The 14,622-nt window shown below is 36.7% G+C and overlaps 2 protein-coding genes across 3 annotated transcripts; both read left to right on the forward strand.

Moving 5' to 3' along the window:
* Positions 1-914: 914 nt before the first annotated feature.
* LOC117614963 (epsin-3) lies at positions 915-2,684 on the forward strand. 2 transcript variants are annotated; one of them, XM_034343914.1, is made up of 4 exons: positions 915-968; positions 1,466-1,588; positions 1,668-1,829; positions 1,933-2,684. In XM_034343914.1, the coding sequence occupies exons 2-4, from the start codon at positions 1,518-1,520 to the stop codon at positions 2,573-2,575; spliced, it is 876 nt and encodes a 291-aa protein (XP_034199805.1). In that variant the 5' UTR covers positions 915-968; positions 1,466-1,517; the 3' UTR covers positions 2,576-2,684. The 2 variants fall into 2 exon arrangements, with proteins under 2 accessions (XP_034199805.1, XP_034199804.1); XM_034343913.1 differs by lacking the exon at positions 915-968 and adding an exon at positions 975-1,316.
* A 3,057-nt stretch (positions 2,685-5,741) lies between these two features.
* Positions 5,742-14,247, forward strand: LOC117632451 (COP1-interacting protein 7). Its single transcript, XM_034365931.1, has 13 exons — positions 5,742-6,061; positions 6,648-6,827; positions 7,206-7,326; positions 7,406-7,445; positions 7,968-8,020; positions 8,111-8,166; positions 8,646-8,798; positions 8,900-9,093; positions 9,375-10,993; positions 11,676-12,608; positions 13,147-13,555; positions 13,671-13,733; positions 13,840-14,247. The coding sequence occupies exons 1-13, from the start codon at positions 6,003-6,005 to the stop codon at positions 13,908-13,910; spliced, it is 3,951 nt and encodes a 1,316-aa protein (XP_034221822.1). The 5' UTR covers positions 5,742-6,002; the 3' UTR covers positions 13,911-14,247.
* The last annotated feature ends 375 nt before the right edge of the window (positions 14,248-14,622 follow it).

Consider the following 14,622-nt stretch of genomic DNA (forward strand, 5'->3'; position numbering starts at 1 on the left):
GGCGCGTGCAATGCACGCGCCAACGGTAAAAAAAAAATTTGAATTTTCAGGGCTGACGCCATGCTGGCGTCAGCTATTTTGTCCTGGACTTCGGTTTGGACCTCGGGCCATTTCCGCCTTCGGGCCTGCCCGTTTTGCTGGCCCCCACCCTCGCCCGGGCTGGCCCTGTGCTGCTGGAATCCATTTTTGGCCCCAAACCCCCCCCAGCCCGAGTAACCCAGCACTGCTGGAGTTGCTCTAACCATTCAAAATTTACAGAGGGTTGCAGTTTGGCACCCAACCTTCATGAGAGCCCTTTTTCCAGGGCATAAGGACAGACCTAAGTGATGACTAACCCTAGGCTACAGCCCAGGTGAAATTATTATCATTATTTTTTTCTTATAGTTAGTATATAAGTTTAAGGGTTTATTCCAATCCACTCATAAGGTAAATCTAACCCATCTTATTTTGAAATCTTAAGTACGTCTCGTCATAAAACCATTTACTCCATCAACACACATACCTACCGAGAAAGGTGTTTATGAGATGCTTTTCCCCACCTTCCCCCTAAAAAAGAAGAGTAAGCCATTTTCAATTCTTGTCACATGTTATTATTTGGCGAAAAGGAGATAGATGTGCTCAATTACAAAACAGGGAGAAGTTTGGATAGTTGACTGCAAAGGTTTTTAGTTCATGTGGTAATTGCACAAAACTGAAAAAGTTCAGGTGCCAGTACTTATTTCCCTAAAAATTAAGTCAAGATTACAGAATTCATTTCCGTCCATAGTAAAAATGCATATATATTGTAAAACCCAAAAAGATTTATTAAAAAAAATCATGGACAACATTTGGTCAACTTTCTAATATTAGTCAATGGTACTTTTCCCCCATATTTAATGGGCACCTCTCCTCCACCATTTGAGCTATAACCATGGCTTCCCATAAAATAGTTGGTCCTGCACTAATCTCCATCTCAAAAAAGTTTATGGGTATTCTTCTAAATCGAGAAGCTTTAATTTTTGGTTTAGAGAAGTGAGGTTGAGGCCTTATCCCCAATGTGGGGCATTTTAGATTAGTGATTTCTGAATAATCACTTAAAATCTGCTTTTGAGGAAACCTCTGCATCAAGTCTGGTTGATTGGATTGTTGTTACCAGCTTTTTTGTGCATACAATTAGAATTTACAAATTAGTTTAGAGTTCCAAATTAGCGTTCGTGATTACAATCAGTTATGGGAACCTTGTTCCTGGACCATATCAAAAACAAGGCATCAAATTTTCTACTAGAGAAATACAAAACTGCTAGGCTGACTTTTACTGATGTTACTCAAGTTGAACTGTAAGCCTTTTCTCTTCATACCTTCTTATGCATGCATGTATGTATGTATATATGTAGAGAGAGAGAGAGAGAGAGAGAGAGAGAGAGAGAGAGAGAGAGAGAGAGATTTGATGATATTCAACTCTGATGTCTCTGCTTTTGTCATAAAGGTTGGCTGAGGAGGCAACAAATGGAGATCCATGTAGCCCTGATGCTAAAACAATGACTCAAATAGCTGCTGCCTCCTTTGAGATGGATGACTATTGGAGAGTTGTTGATATCCTTCACCGAAGGTAATATTTTCTTTTCTCTTTTTGTTTTCAATTGCAGATTGCTCTATGAAAGGTTAATACATTCACAAAATTAATATAGGTTATATAACATAGATTGGAAAGAATGGAGGCAATCCTACAAAGCATTGGTACTTCTGGAGTTCTTACTAACACATGGTCCTGAAGAGTTTGCTGACGAATTTCAATGCGATATCGATGTCGTCCAAGAGCTGGGAACATTTAAATACATAGATAAGACAGGGTAATTTATAGAATTATAGTCTATTTATTTCTCTATCCATTCCATATGCTAAAGATTTTATTTTTTATTAAGCTTTGATTTTATTTTATTTTTATTATGAAAGATTCAATTGGGGTGTTTGCATGCAAAAGAAATCAGACCAAATCCAAAACCTTCTAGGAGGAGGACAACCACTCAGAGAAGCACGTTTGAAAGCTCTCAGAATAACAAATGAAATCCAAGGGTTTGGTAGCGCAACGCCTTCTCCTTCATCCTTAACTCCTTCCTCTTCATCATCTTCTGAAGCATCAAAAGCATCATTTGCCTCATTTTCTACCACAAGTTCAGTATGGAATGACATGAATGAGCTTAGCAAGGGTTACCAAGAACCATCACCCACAAAGTTAGAAGCCATGGAGAGCCATTCACCGGGTGGAATACGTAACGATTACGATAACAAGACTTGCAATTTCCTAGCAAGTACAAGTGAAAATATTGAAGGACAGCTTTGGGGTTGCCCTCCAATCCAAGAAAAAGGCTCGTTGCTCGAATCCGAGGACCAAGAGGATGCAGATGCAGATGATTATGATGATTTAGAGTATTTTGAGAAGGCACCAGATGGTAATTTTATAAGTGGGATATTCTCAAAGCTGGTTAACATTAGTCCTCCAAGAGCTCATGGTAAGAAAGTAGGGTTTAGGAGTGTTTCTGATGTGGGAAGGGAGGGCAAGAAAAGGTTTGATCGCCAATATTCACTTTGGTATTGAAGAAACATGGAAGGGAAGTTATAATTTGTGTAAAGTGTAATTAAATTTTTGGATAAATAAGTGTTACCCATATTTCCCTCCATCATTTTGTAATTTATATTTTATCATCTCTGTCAATTTTTATTTTTATTTAAAAATACATTCTCTCCTATATTCTTCGATATTTCACACCTAAATTAATGTTATCTTCATTAGCCAACAAAATGTGCACAATATTATGGTGACGCAAAAGATTAAAAATTGCAGTTATTTTATTCTATTGGAATTATTTGATATGACACTTTGTATTTTTCTTCTTCTTGTTTTCTTGTCAATAACAAGCGGCTCTGCGCCACATCCACCTTCATTCTTTTGGGGATAGGTGGTATGGGCCTGTAGATTCTGTCTTAATTTTGTTGCAGGAGATTAGATAAGCCAAGACTTCTTTGTCTTTGCTGAGAGGACTGCAGTCAAAGTCAAAAATATATGACCCAACAAGTTACATGAATTTTGTAGTAAACAATCATTAACTTGTTTTAACAAATATAGAAAAAGACATCCACACTTTAAACATGAAAGATAAGCCATTGCTAATGAAGTTTAGCCAAGTAAAAAAGAGTATTGACTTATAGGAGATTTTATACATAAGTAGACAAGACGGCCGCCTAGGGTCTCAAATTAAGAGGGCCCCAATTTATATAATACCCTATATATCCATACCTATATTATTTAGAAAAATTATATTATATAAATATTATGTTAGGCCCAAATCAATTATTGTAAATATAAATAATAATAAATAAAAACTTACCTAATCATTTAATTCAAAATAAATTTTTTTTTTAAAAAACTCAATAAAGGCCCATTCATTTAAAAAAGAAAAAAAGAAAAAGAAAAGAAAAACTTGGCCAATGACTCAATTCAAAACTAAAATAAGGATACTCAATAAAGACCTAATTATTTTTTAAACTTAGCTTAAATCAATTAACTTAGTTGAATCAATTAGGAAATTAAAAAATACATGGTAGAAAAACTTGATTATGTAAAGTTAATTGATACTTTTGACCCGAAAAATGCAAGAGGAGTGATATTTAAGTGATGTTTTGATGCATTTTATAAATTTATTGTGTAAATTACATATTGATTGTTCATTTTATGTTACAACCGTGAATTTGAGTTTATATAATATTTTTTTAGCTTACCGAAAAAAAAAATTTCATATAAATATACATATAGAGTAGAAGGACTCATTTAAGATGTTCACTTAGGGCCTCCAAAACGTAGGACTACCGCTGATTGACTTGCGGACCAATGATCTTTAGTTCGAATTCCCATGACACACCTTAGTAGTGTATGTGAGAAATCTTCATTCCTTTGTAGTTTAGACTAACACCTCTACTAAAAAAACAAACAAAAAATAGGCCATTAAATAATGAAATTAAGAGGCTGAAAGGCAATTTTTTTTGTTTTGTTTTGTTTTGTTGGTGAGAATAATATCTGATATTGGCATGAAGCAAAACAGAACAATAATGCAGTCCCCAAGAACATGTGTTGGCTTGGACGCATTCAAAAACATTGTCTTCATCATGTGATGTTACGTACGAATTTGAGGTTGGATTTCTTACCAACCATTTTTTTTTTTTTTTTGTATACCAATTGGGTGAAGGGTAAGACAGAGAATCTAGAAAAATGTGAATTTTAATATATTGGAATTAATATAAAGGTCAGACCTACATGCTTAATTTATTATGTCTTGGGTTGGAGAGCACACACATCACCTACATAATACATTGCATCTTTACAATTAATTTAATTTATATACTCACCGCTAATTATACTGTTGTTGTTGATTAGATTGGCATATTTCTTTTGGTCCTATTACAAGAGGGAGATGAATGGAAAAGTAAAAAAAACAAGTTAGACGGGTGTTACCACCATACAAATCAAATTTTACAAACTATTTAACGTCAGAGGGAGGAATTTAAACCAAATACATGGATGAGAATTACTCAAATATGTCGAAGTTTTATATGTTCAAAATGTAGGAATAAATTCCAGATATCTTGAACAATTGTTCGTATAGACCAAGAAACCGAAATCTTCTTTGTGATGATTTGAATTAAAATTTTGGAACCACCTTCAATTTCCAAATTTCTAAGATGAGATTCTGAAGCCCAAGTTAATGCATGTTGCAAGACTAAAGCTTCCGATTGTAGAATAGAAGAAGAAAGACCATTCCTTTCCCAGAGAGCATAACCATCAAAGTTAATTTTAATCTAGGATTCCATGCATACAAACTCAACATTTAAATAAAATATAGGGGCACAAAATAAAATAATTGTTCTAGTTGAAACATTAATCTAATACTAATAGTGGCTTCTTGTCTATCCTTTATCCAATCATTGACTTGGTAGACTTTTTCCCCATCCATGCCGAAGATATCTTCCTCATGAGTCATGATTAACTAGTTCCATGATCATACAAAGCAGTAGACATGGGATTTTAATAAGATTACTAACGTGTCAATGCTGTATTGGCTTATTCTACAATTCAGCTTCTCCAATCTCATCATCTCTCACTTGAAGAAAGAGACAGAATGTTGATGTGGTGGGGTTACCTCCTTTTTCACATAGATTAATTATTTATAATATTAAGAAATAATTAGCAGGTTTAGGTAAAGCGTTTTGGTTAGGATAGTGTGTATGAATTACGGTTTTTGAATTAATTTCGAGTTTGAACTCTATTAGCATCTATTACTACACAATTAAAGTATATTATGGCTAATTTTTGTGACACCTTTGAAGTATTTTTGAAGTGTAATGTGGTCAAAGTATATTCTAAGATAGATTTCTCAAAATTTAATTTAAGCATTTAACACTCCTTTTGGTGGAAATTAAACGCCAACCACTTGCCAAAAGACAGCTTAGTGGGGCGGGGGAGGGGGACTCGGGAGGCCTCAACGGTCCCATTGAAAGGGACACGGGCACTTCGGTAATTTCAAACCAGAAATCTGGGTCCCAGTAACCAACTGTATCCTTATATATAATATGATATTTTGTTCCTTTCGTCTCAGCACATCTCGACAACTTTTTATGTTTTTCCTAATTTACCCCTACCTTCTCTAATATTTGCACCATGCTTAACTTACTCAACTTTACTATTTTATTTTTCTAAGCGCAGAAATTTTCAGTCTCTGCTTTGGGTTGGTATCCAAAGACAGCATACTCTTTGGATCCCTTCTTTCTTTCTCTCTCTTGTTTCAGTCTCTGTCTGAAAGCTCACTTTTCTGAGCTCAGACAAGCCTTTTCTCTTCTGCGTTTACGCTGAAATTTTCTTATCTTTTGCTCTGAGCCCATATTTTCACACTCTTTCCCAATGAGTTTCTGATCCCACATTATCGATTCTAAAAGCCTGCTCTTGAGCCTCCCCAAACGATTTCCCTGCAAAAATGAAGTCTTCAACTCGGCTTGACTCAGCTCTGTTCCAACTCACTCCCACTCGGACCAGGTAATCCTCTTCATTTAATCAAATGCTTTTCAGTGCTTATTGTTTGACAATAAAGATTGGATTTGACTTTTTACAGTCTTAAAGAATTGGGTTATGAGTATGAACTAAGTGGAAATGTATTATTGTTTCTTTCGTGATCTGAGAGAGTTGGTGTTTTGGGATTGAATCTTTTGGTGTTTTATTGGATATTTATATGTGTGTCCGTGAGTATCTTGGTAGGATGTTTTGTCTCACTGTGTCAGTGCATGTGTAAGAGCGTTTGATTATTTGTTACTCCATCTTATATGGGATGCTTTCTTTTTGTTTAGTTATGCACCTATTGTTTTTAAGGTTGTCAAGCATAGTCTTCAATAGTTCGAATTCAGCTTGAAGTACATTTCGTGGAAGGTTACATATTTATTGATTCACAAGCCACATTTTTATTCGAAACAGTAAAAAGAAAGATTTTGATGAAAATGGACTATTTTTTCTTTCTTGGTTGTTATGTTTTGAGTTTATCATGTGAAAATATAATTGCAGAAGTTGCAATCACAGCACAGTGTTATTCAGTTTGATCTTTTCCCCCTCTTTCCCTTCATCTTGATAGGTATGATCTGGTTATATCTGCAAATGGAAAGACGGAGAAAATAGCTTCTGGTTTGTTGAATCCGTTTCTTTCCCACTTGAAGACTGCGCAAGAACAGATGGCCAAGGGTGGCTATTCAATCATTCTTGAGCCGGAGTCTGGCAGTGATGCAACATGGTTCACAAAGAGTACAGTGGAAAGGTCTGTAATGGAATTCAATACCCCTCTCTTATTTGGAGTATTTGCAACGTGTTTGAAAAGTGCAGATGTCTGATCCTCTTACACCTACTAGAAATTGTAGAGTAAACATGACCATTGCATACAAGGCATGCGTGATTGCTAATTTGGAATCACTTCCCATTTTAAAGTTTAAACACAGCTGATCTTTTTCTATTTATTTAAATTTTTTAAATTTATCTTCAAGCATAAGAAAAGTGCGTACTAGGCCTTATAGGCTCACCATTTCATCATTCTAAGCTGCGACTGTTGCGAGTGCTTTGACATGACAATCTTGTGCTACAGTGATAACTTTCTCCTTTAAAATCATCATACTGGACTAATATGTTAGGTGACTGTTAGGTTTGTTCGCTTTGTGAGCACTCCAGAGGTCTTGGAACGGGTTTACACTTTAGAGTCTGAGATTTTACAGATTGAAGAGGCAATTGCGATTCAAGGAAATAATGATATGGGACTTAATCCTGTAAGTAAAATCTCTTGGTGTTCAATGATCTGCGTGTCATATTGTCATAGAAAAGTCAGTCTCAGTTTCTTTGTGACAGGTAGAGGAAAATCATGGAAAACCTGTAGACAGCATTGAAGGTAATGTTGAAAAGACGACTATACAATATGTTGCATAATGATTTTCGTATTAGTAAAGTAAGAGATGTTTTGCCTCCTGTTTTCTTTCAATTTTGCACTGTACCGCTGATATTTGAGTTGTTTCCCCTCCTCTCTCAACACACTTGATGCAGCTAGCTCTGGTGGCCCCAGCTTATGCCTCTATCAGGTGGCAACATCCCCTACCTTCTCCTACCTTTTATATGGGGAAAAAGGGAGGCTGTTGGGGGTGTGAGGGGGAATTAATAGGGAAATTTTCCTATGCTTGTTCACTTCAGAACATGAAGTCTGGTGAAAGTCTCACTAGGGTTCTATCTTTTTCCTCCTTTTCAACTTCATTTTTGTTTCATGCAATGGGATGCATGGACTCGATCAATTAAGCTATGTAGTCTGGTGCAATGTTTGTTTTAGTTTCTGATTCAAAAGACACTAATTCTTTGTATTTTTATATCTCTAGTAAATGGTTCTTCTATTGGATTTTAAACCCCAAGTTATTTTGGACAGGAAACAGGCCTATGCTAGATGGTAATGAAGAGAAAGCAATTGTCCTTTACCAGGTTTGAAATCTATACCCGCATCATGGTTTTTATTTTATTTGTTATTGTTGCTTAATGTCTCTGATTTGGTTTCTTTTCATAAACTGGCAGCCCGATGCCAGTCAACCTGAAGCAAATGGATCCACTGCACAAGGGGGGAATTCAAAGTATGTACCATTTCCTTGACTCCTATGTCCCCTTCCTTTCATGGATATTAAAGTTATCATGACAAATAAACTGTTGATCAAGGGATCAGCAGGTGTGATCATGAATAATGTGCGGTGGTCACTTCAAGCCTTTATTTTCATTTCAAGTAAATGAGGGATGCTTTGGGGGGTTATAGCACTATTTCATGGTCTCCTTTGTATAAAATTGAAGAGTCGTTATCATTTGCTATAAAAAAAATTGTAAACCATGAATGCCAGAAAAAAAGAAACATGGGTATCATATTCATATTTCAATAACAATAAGATAAAAAAACAAAACAAAAGAGTTAACGATCAACATCATATACATTCACACATATTCGTGTGTGCATCTCCATGCATGTACAGTGTACTCACCAACACATATTTGCTGATAAGATTCCATCCCACTAACACATTTTTTTTGTGAGTGCTAACCCGTTTAGCTCATATTATGTTAGAGTTCAGCTTTTAAAAGTCCTGGAGACACGCAAAACTATGCTGCAAAAAGAGCAGGGTATGGCTTTTGCACGTGCTGTAGCAGCAGGTTTTGACATTGATCACTTGCCACCATTGATATCATTTGCTGAATGCTTTGGGGCTTCACGCTTAATGTAAGTAGAAATTTCTTCTACTGGCCACTTTAACATTAACATGTGGCAGGATATTTTGATTGGAATCTTTCCTGATAATGTTTACTTTATCAATCTGACAGGGATGCTTGTAGAAGATATAAGGAACTATGGAAAAGAAAGCATGAAACTGGCCAATGGCTTGAAATTGAAGCAGCTGAAACAGTGGCTACCAGATCAGAATTCTCTCCCATGAATGCATCGGGCATAATGCTTTCAAGTGTGACGAACAAACAAAATGAGGTGGCTTGGGAAAATAATGGAAAATCAACTTCAGGTAGGAATTAACCTTTTTAAAATTATCTTCTGAAGAAATTTCGTCGTGGAAACCTTGCTTCATTGTTCTCTGAGTCTTAAATAGATTGCAGTTGTAAAGAAGAAGGATGAAAAGTGCTATTTCTCTATTTCTCATTTTGTGGAGGGCCCCATTCATCATATTGCATAGCTTTATTTTAATCCATTCCACAATTATATTGTAGTTTTGTTTGCATATTGTCTTCTGTCTCTGTTCACTACTTTTATGTTTAATTGGAAAGATTTTGTCTGCTTATCTTTCAGAAGAAAAGCTTCCTGTGGATCATCAACAACCATTAAGCCACCAAGAATATTTTCCCGGCCAGTTTCCCCATCAAATGTTCCCTCCTTGGCCTGTTCATTCTTCTCCAGGTGCATTACCAGTCTATCCACCATATCCCATGCAAGGAATGCCTTACTATCAGAATTACCCCGGAAATAGCCCATTTTTTCAGCCACCTTATCCAACAGTAGAGGATCCTAGACTCAATCAAGGTCAAAGAATGAAACAGAAAAGGCACTCCATGGATAGTGCTAATGGCAATCTTGAATCAGAAACATTAGAGACGGATGGTTTGAGAACAAGATCCTCAGATGATGCGGAGTTGGAGAATGAATCTTTGAAAAGTCGAGAATCACGAAAGAAGGGTAGCCGCTCAGGTAAAAAGCAATCAGGCACGGTTGTCATTCGGAATATTAATTACATCACCTCAAAGGGGAAGAACTCTTCAGATAGTGAATCTCAATCAACTATTGACTCTCAAACTGATGAGGAGGGCGGAAGTTTTCAGGGTGGCATTCCAGATATGAAGGTTATTTCCTCTCGTAAATCCTCAAAAAGAAACGGAAATCATAAACAATCTATAGACAGATTTAATTCATCTGAGAAGGAAGAAATGGTTTCTATGAAGGAGGGGGATGAAGGGAACTGGCAGGCATTTCAAAATTTCTTACTTCGAGATCCTGATGAAGACAGACGTGATCTTGACCAAGGCATGTTTTCTATGGAAAAGAAGGGTCAACTGAAAAGGCGACAAAATACCCTAGGGGACGATCCTTTAATTTCTGGTGGTCTACAGAGGGGTGAAATTCAAGAAGGAAGTAAAACAGATATCAATAAATATAGTGGAAATGTTACCCGTTTGCAAAAGTCATCAAATGATGCTTTGCTGATCTCTGCAAGAGAGGACCAGTTGGGTCACAGTAGGAGCATAGATGGTCAAATGGATTTACGGTCTACAGAAATAGATGGCAGAAGGGGTGGCTATAGGAGGAACGCCAATGATGATTTTATGATTCATAGACGTGATAGCCAGTCAGGTTTTACAACTTCTCCGTCTGATCCACTTGCTGTAAATGGATTTGATCGTGCAACTTACAGTATGGATAGGAGGTCATCAAACAATGTGGATGATGATTCCTACATTGTTCCATTCAGGTCAATTTCACTAAATCATGTTGAAAACAATGACAGAAATGCTATTGACATGGGGTCTGAGTTCCCATCAGCAGTTCAGAAGGCGGAAAACATGGCCCAAGTTAATTATGAGCCAGATGAATTGACTTTAATGCCTGAGCGTGGTGCTGAAAAGGGTTCAATAGGCTATGACCCTGCTTTAGATTATGAAATGCAGGTTCATGCAAAAGAGGGTGCTTCTCTGGATAAGAAACAGAAGGAAGTGGTGAGTGACAACAAGCAAGGGTCTAAGAAGGCTGACAAGGACAGGAAATCAAAACTTGTTTCAGATATTTCAGATAAGAAGATAGGGGGGCCAATAAGGAAAGGAAAGACCTCAAAGTTGAGTCCTTTGGATGAAGCGCGGGCACGTGCTGAGAAACTAAGAAGCTTTAAAGCCGATCTTCAGAAAATGAAGAAAGAGAAGGTTATTTATCATTTTCCTATGCGTTTTATTATTATTATTATTATTTTATAGAGTTAACTTACAAATACCTCTCCTAGTGTTTACTAAATTGCAATATCCTCCCTCCTTGTGGAATCTAAACTGTTCTCCGTTGGTCAAAATTAGCTTTTTTGATAGAAAGACTTTGTTAGTATCATCCCTTGACCCTTTCTGTGTGCCTTGGACTTGCTCTTCAAATCAACATATCTATCAACCTTGTTTTGCTCTTCAAATCAAGAAAAATGTGTCATAGAACTCTGAAGCACCGGAACTTTTACGAGGTCCGTCCACATTATTAATTTATACACCCAAACATATTTGTAGACCTGGTGTTTTTTCTTCATGGGAATAATTTTATTCCTAAATATTAGTTTATGACCTTTTTAAATTCCAGAGAGAGACTCAAGTTCACAAAATTGCAACTGTTTGATTTTAAATCATTAGTAAAAAAACAAATATTCCACATATTCCAATAAAAATGTAATTACTTATTGCTTTCAGTTTTTCGTGTGATTATATTTGTTCTGTGTTGTAACTTATTTCTTGTGTCTGGTGTCTGCTACAATAGGTTATATGTCCAAAAGCTGGCTTCACGTGCCATATGCTAGCTAGTTCATCTAGTTTGTTCATTCAATTTTCATATTCTTGAGCTTTTGGTTTTCAGGAAGAAGAAGAGATGAAACGACTGGAAGCTTTAAAGATACAGAGGCAAAAGAGGATTGCTGCTAGAGGTGGTGGCATCCCTGCTCAGTCACCATTGCCCTCACAGCAAACTAGGAAACAAGGGCTGACAAAGCTATCTCCAAGCACTCACAAAGGATCAAAGTTTAGTGATTCAGATCCAGGGTCATCATCTCCTTTGCAAAGGGTCCCCATCAAAACGCCGTCTATGGGCTCGGCTGATTCTCACAAAACCTCAAAATCCAGCAAACTGAATTCCGGAATCCACTCGGCTGGAAACAGGTTAAGCCGGTCAGCATCTTCATTGCCTGAAAAGAATGACAATGTTGGTGTTACAAGTGATGCTAAGCCATCCATGGCACGGATTAGAAGATTATCAGAGCCTAAGGTGACTAACAGCCATCATGTTTCTTCAGTGAAGCCACGGAGCATGGTAACCGTATCAAAGCCAAAAGTATCTGATGGGCCTGAGAGCAAGAAAATATCTGCAATCGTGAACTACGACAAAAGCAAGGCTGCTACTCTCCCAGAATTGAAAATCAGGACATCCAAGGGACCTGATGTTGACCAGAGCACATCAACAACAAGGGGAACGACACAGAAGGATAATTCTTTGAAGTCTACCTCTGAAGGTGCCCAACTGAAGAGGAATGATGATAAAATTTCACATCATAATGATGGGGATGACAACACAGTAATTGAGAAAACTGTTGTGATGCTTGAGAAACCTTCCATTCCTATTGTACATACATCGGAAGAAAGTTTGTGGGACGAAAAGGGACATAATATTAGGGAGAAAACGGAGGTGGTGTCAGAATACGCTGCTATTCGGGCACCAGTTTATCCACCTACAATTGCTACAATCGATAGAGAACCCACTAATGACTTATTAAAGCAGCAAGTTCAATCTCATGAGGTATGATAACTAAAAGACCTCACTTGTGGTTTTACATTTTTGATCTATACTGACCGCGATGGACCATGATGAGTGTGATTTGCATATGAGAATCTTTCAAGCAAGGAAAATTCACTGTTTACAGTCCTGGACTCTTCAATACTGCGTTTTCAATAACTCTGACCCAAGAGGAAGATTCATAGGTTTTACTCGTATGTGTTATATCAATTCTTGGTTCAGTGCTCCTAACTAATAAACATGCAGCTTATATGAGCCCTTACGATTACTACATGTGAAGTTCAAAACGTTAAGTGAATTGTTTATGTTCCCCTTGTCAAAGCATCATAAATTTAAATTGCAGTTCAATTGTTTTTGGTTATTATTGTTGTGTTATTCTAGGTGGTTAGGCACCCTTTTTCTGCCTCTGCAAAAATAATATACCTATGAACAATAAGATATATTTTTCGCCACATCATTAATTTTGGATCAATTTCCGACTGGTGTTTGTGCAAATTTTTCTTGATGATCAAAGATTTTCATTTAACCACTTTGATGATAGGCCGCTAGGAGTAATATGGAGAAGGAACCAGAAATTTTTTCAAGCAATAGTACCGTTGAGAAACCATATCAAGTCCCTTATGTGCGGGTTTCTTCTCTGGAAGATCTATGTACTCATAATTCTGAGTATGGAAAAGCACCCCCAACAAGTTTAGAGACTGGGGCTACAGGCACAGTGACCATGAAAGCTCTCGTTTCTGATTCTAGTAACTTGAAACTGGAAAAGATTCCAGAAGCAATTGAAAGGCCTCAGGTAAAGGAATCATCAAAAGGGTTTAGACGGCTGTTAAAGTTTGGGAGAAAGAACCATGGCTCTTCATCAGGCGAACGCAATGTTGAATCAGATAATGTCAGCACGAATGGTTCTGAGGTAGATGATAATGGGATAAACACTGTTTCTTCTAGTGAAGGTAACTTGCATTATGCCCTGAACGATCACATTCATTATGCATGTAGACACACTTTAATCAGTTATGTCCTTAATATTACATAAGTTGACAGTCAATTTTTGGTGCTCATTATCAGTCTTTACATTAAAGAATCTGATCTCACAAGATGAAACTCCTAATTCCGGTGCTACACTGAAGTGTAAGTGTTTACTGTCAACATGATTTGCTTCATTCTTTCTTTTTTCATCTTTTCAATGATTACTTAATTCTAATTGAGACTAAGGATTTCTTTCAAATGGTTGCAGCTTCTCGCCATTTCTCCTTGTTGTCGCCGTTCCGAAGCAAGACTAGTGAAAAGAAGCTGGCAACATCATGATGTGAATGCTTACAAAATCAAAGATGAGGAAGCAACAAGCTTACCTTCTTTTTCCACAAATCGGTCGCGAATATTTACTTTCAAAGCTATACAGATTCTCCTGTTTTGTATGTTCAAAAGGATAATCTTAGTTTTGTTGTTGTATAATTTGTCTTTGTACATTCATATTAATTTGTTACTGTTGCATGCGTAATGCGTTTGTAGCTCTGCTCTGCGTAATTAAATGGTTGTAGACTTGATAGAAATTGTTGTTGTAGACTCGGGAACAGGATTGCTGTCTTGGGTTCTCATCTCACATGGAAGGATAAATGAACGAAATAGATTTCCTTAAGATTGACGAGTGACTTGTAATTTGATTTCAAAATAAGACAAATTTGGAATAAAATAAAAAACCAAAATAGTATTTGCTCCTTCACACATAATTTGTGCCATGGTAAACATCTGATATATGTTGGTCACTGAATCATCAATGATGTGAATTTTTGTTTAAATGTGTAGTTCTAATTATAGCAACATAATATGGCAAATTGTTGGATAAAAGTACGTCGTCTTTAAAATAATTCAACTCGATGGGTTCACAATATTTTGCCTTAGGCCACACTTGGAAAGCATGAGAACTGAGATTAGTGGAACAGTTTCAAAGAGAAACTGGACTCTTTTTCCAAATGCATCCAAGAGCGAAATTTGTTCTAAGATTGTAGATGTTTTTGTC

Source organism: Prunus dulcis, chromosome 1, assembly GCF_902201215.1.
Source record: "Prunus dulcis chromosome 1, ALMONDv2, whole genome shotgun sequence".
In the NCBI taxonomy this organism is placed as follows: Eukaryota; Viridiplantae; Streptophyta; class Magnoliopsida; order Rosales; family Rosaceae; genus Prunus; species Prunus dulcis.

Excerpts from the sequence above, each read along its gene's own strand:
- LOC117614963 (XM_034343913.1), top strand. The coding sequence starts at position 1,210 with ATGGGAACCTTGTTCCTGGACCATATCAAAAACAAGGCATCAAATTTT. Across the intron at positions 1,317-1,465 it reads GATGTTACTCAAGTTGAACT|GTTGGCTGAGGAGGCAACAA; the intron begins GTAAGCCTTTTC and ends TTTGTCATAAAG. Across the intron at positions 1,589-1,667 it reads GTTGATATCCTTCACCGAAG|GTTATATAACATAGATTGGA; the intron begins GTAATATTTTCT and ends AAATTAATATAG.
- LOC117632451 (XM_034365931.1), top strand. The coding sequence starts at position 6,003 with ATGAAGTCTTCAACTCGGCTTGACTCAGCTCTGTTCCAACTCACTCCC. Across the intron at positions 8,799-8,899 it reads TTTGGGGCTTCACGCTTAAT|GGATGCTTGTAGAAGATATA; the intron begins GTAAGTAGAAAT and ends TCAATCTGACAG. Across the intron at positions 12,609-13,146 it reads AGCAAGTTCAATCTCATGAG|GCCGCTAGGAGTAATATGGA; the intron begins GTATGATAACTA and ends CTTTGATGATAG.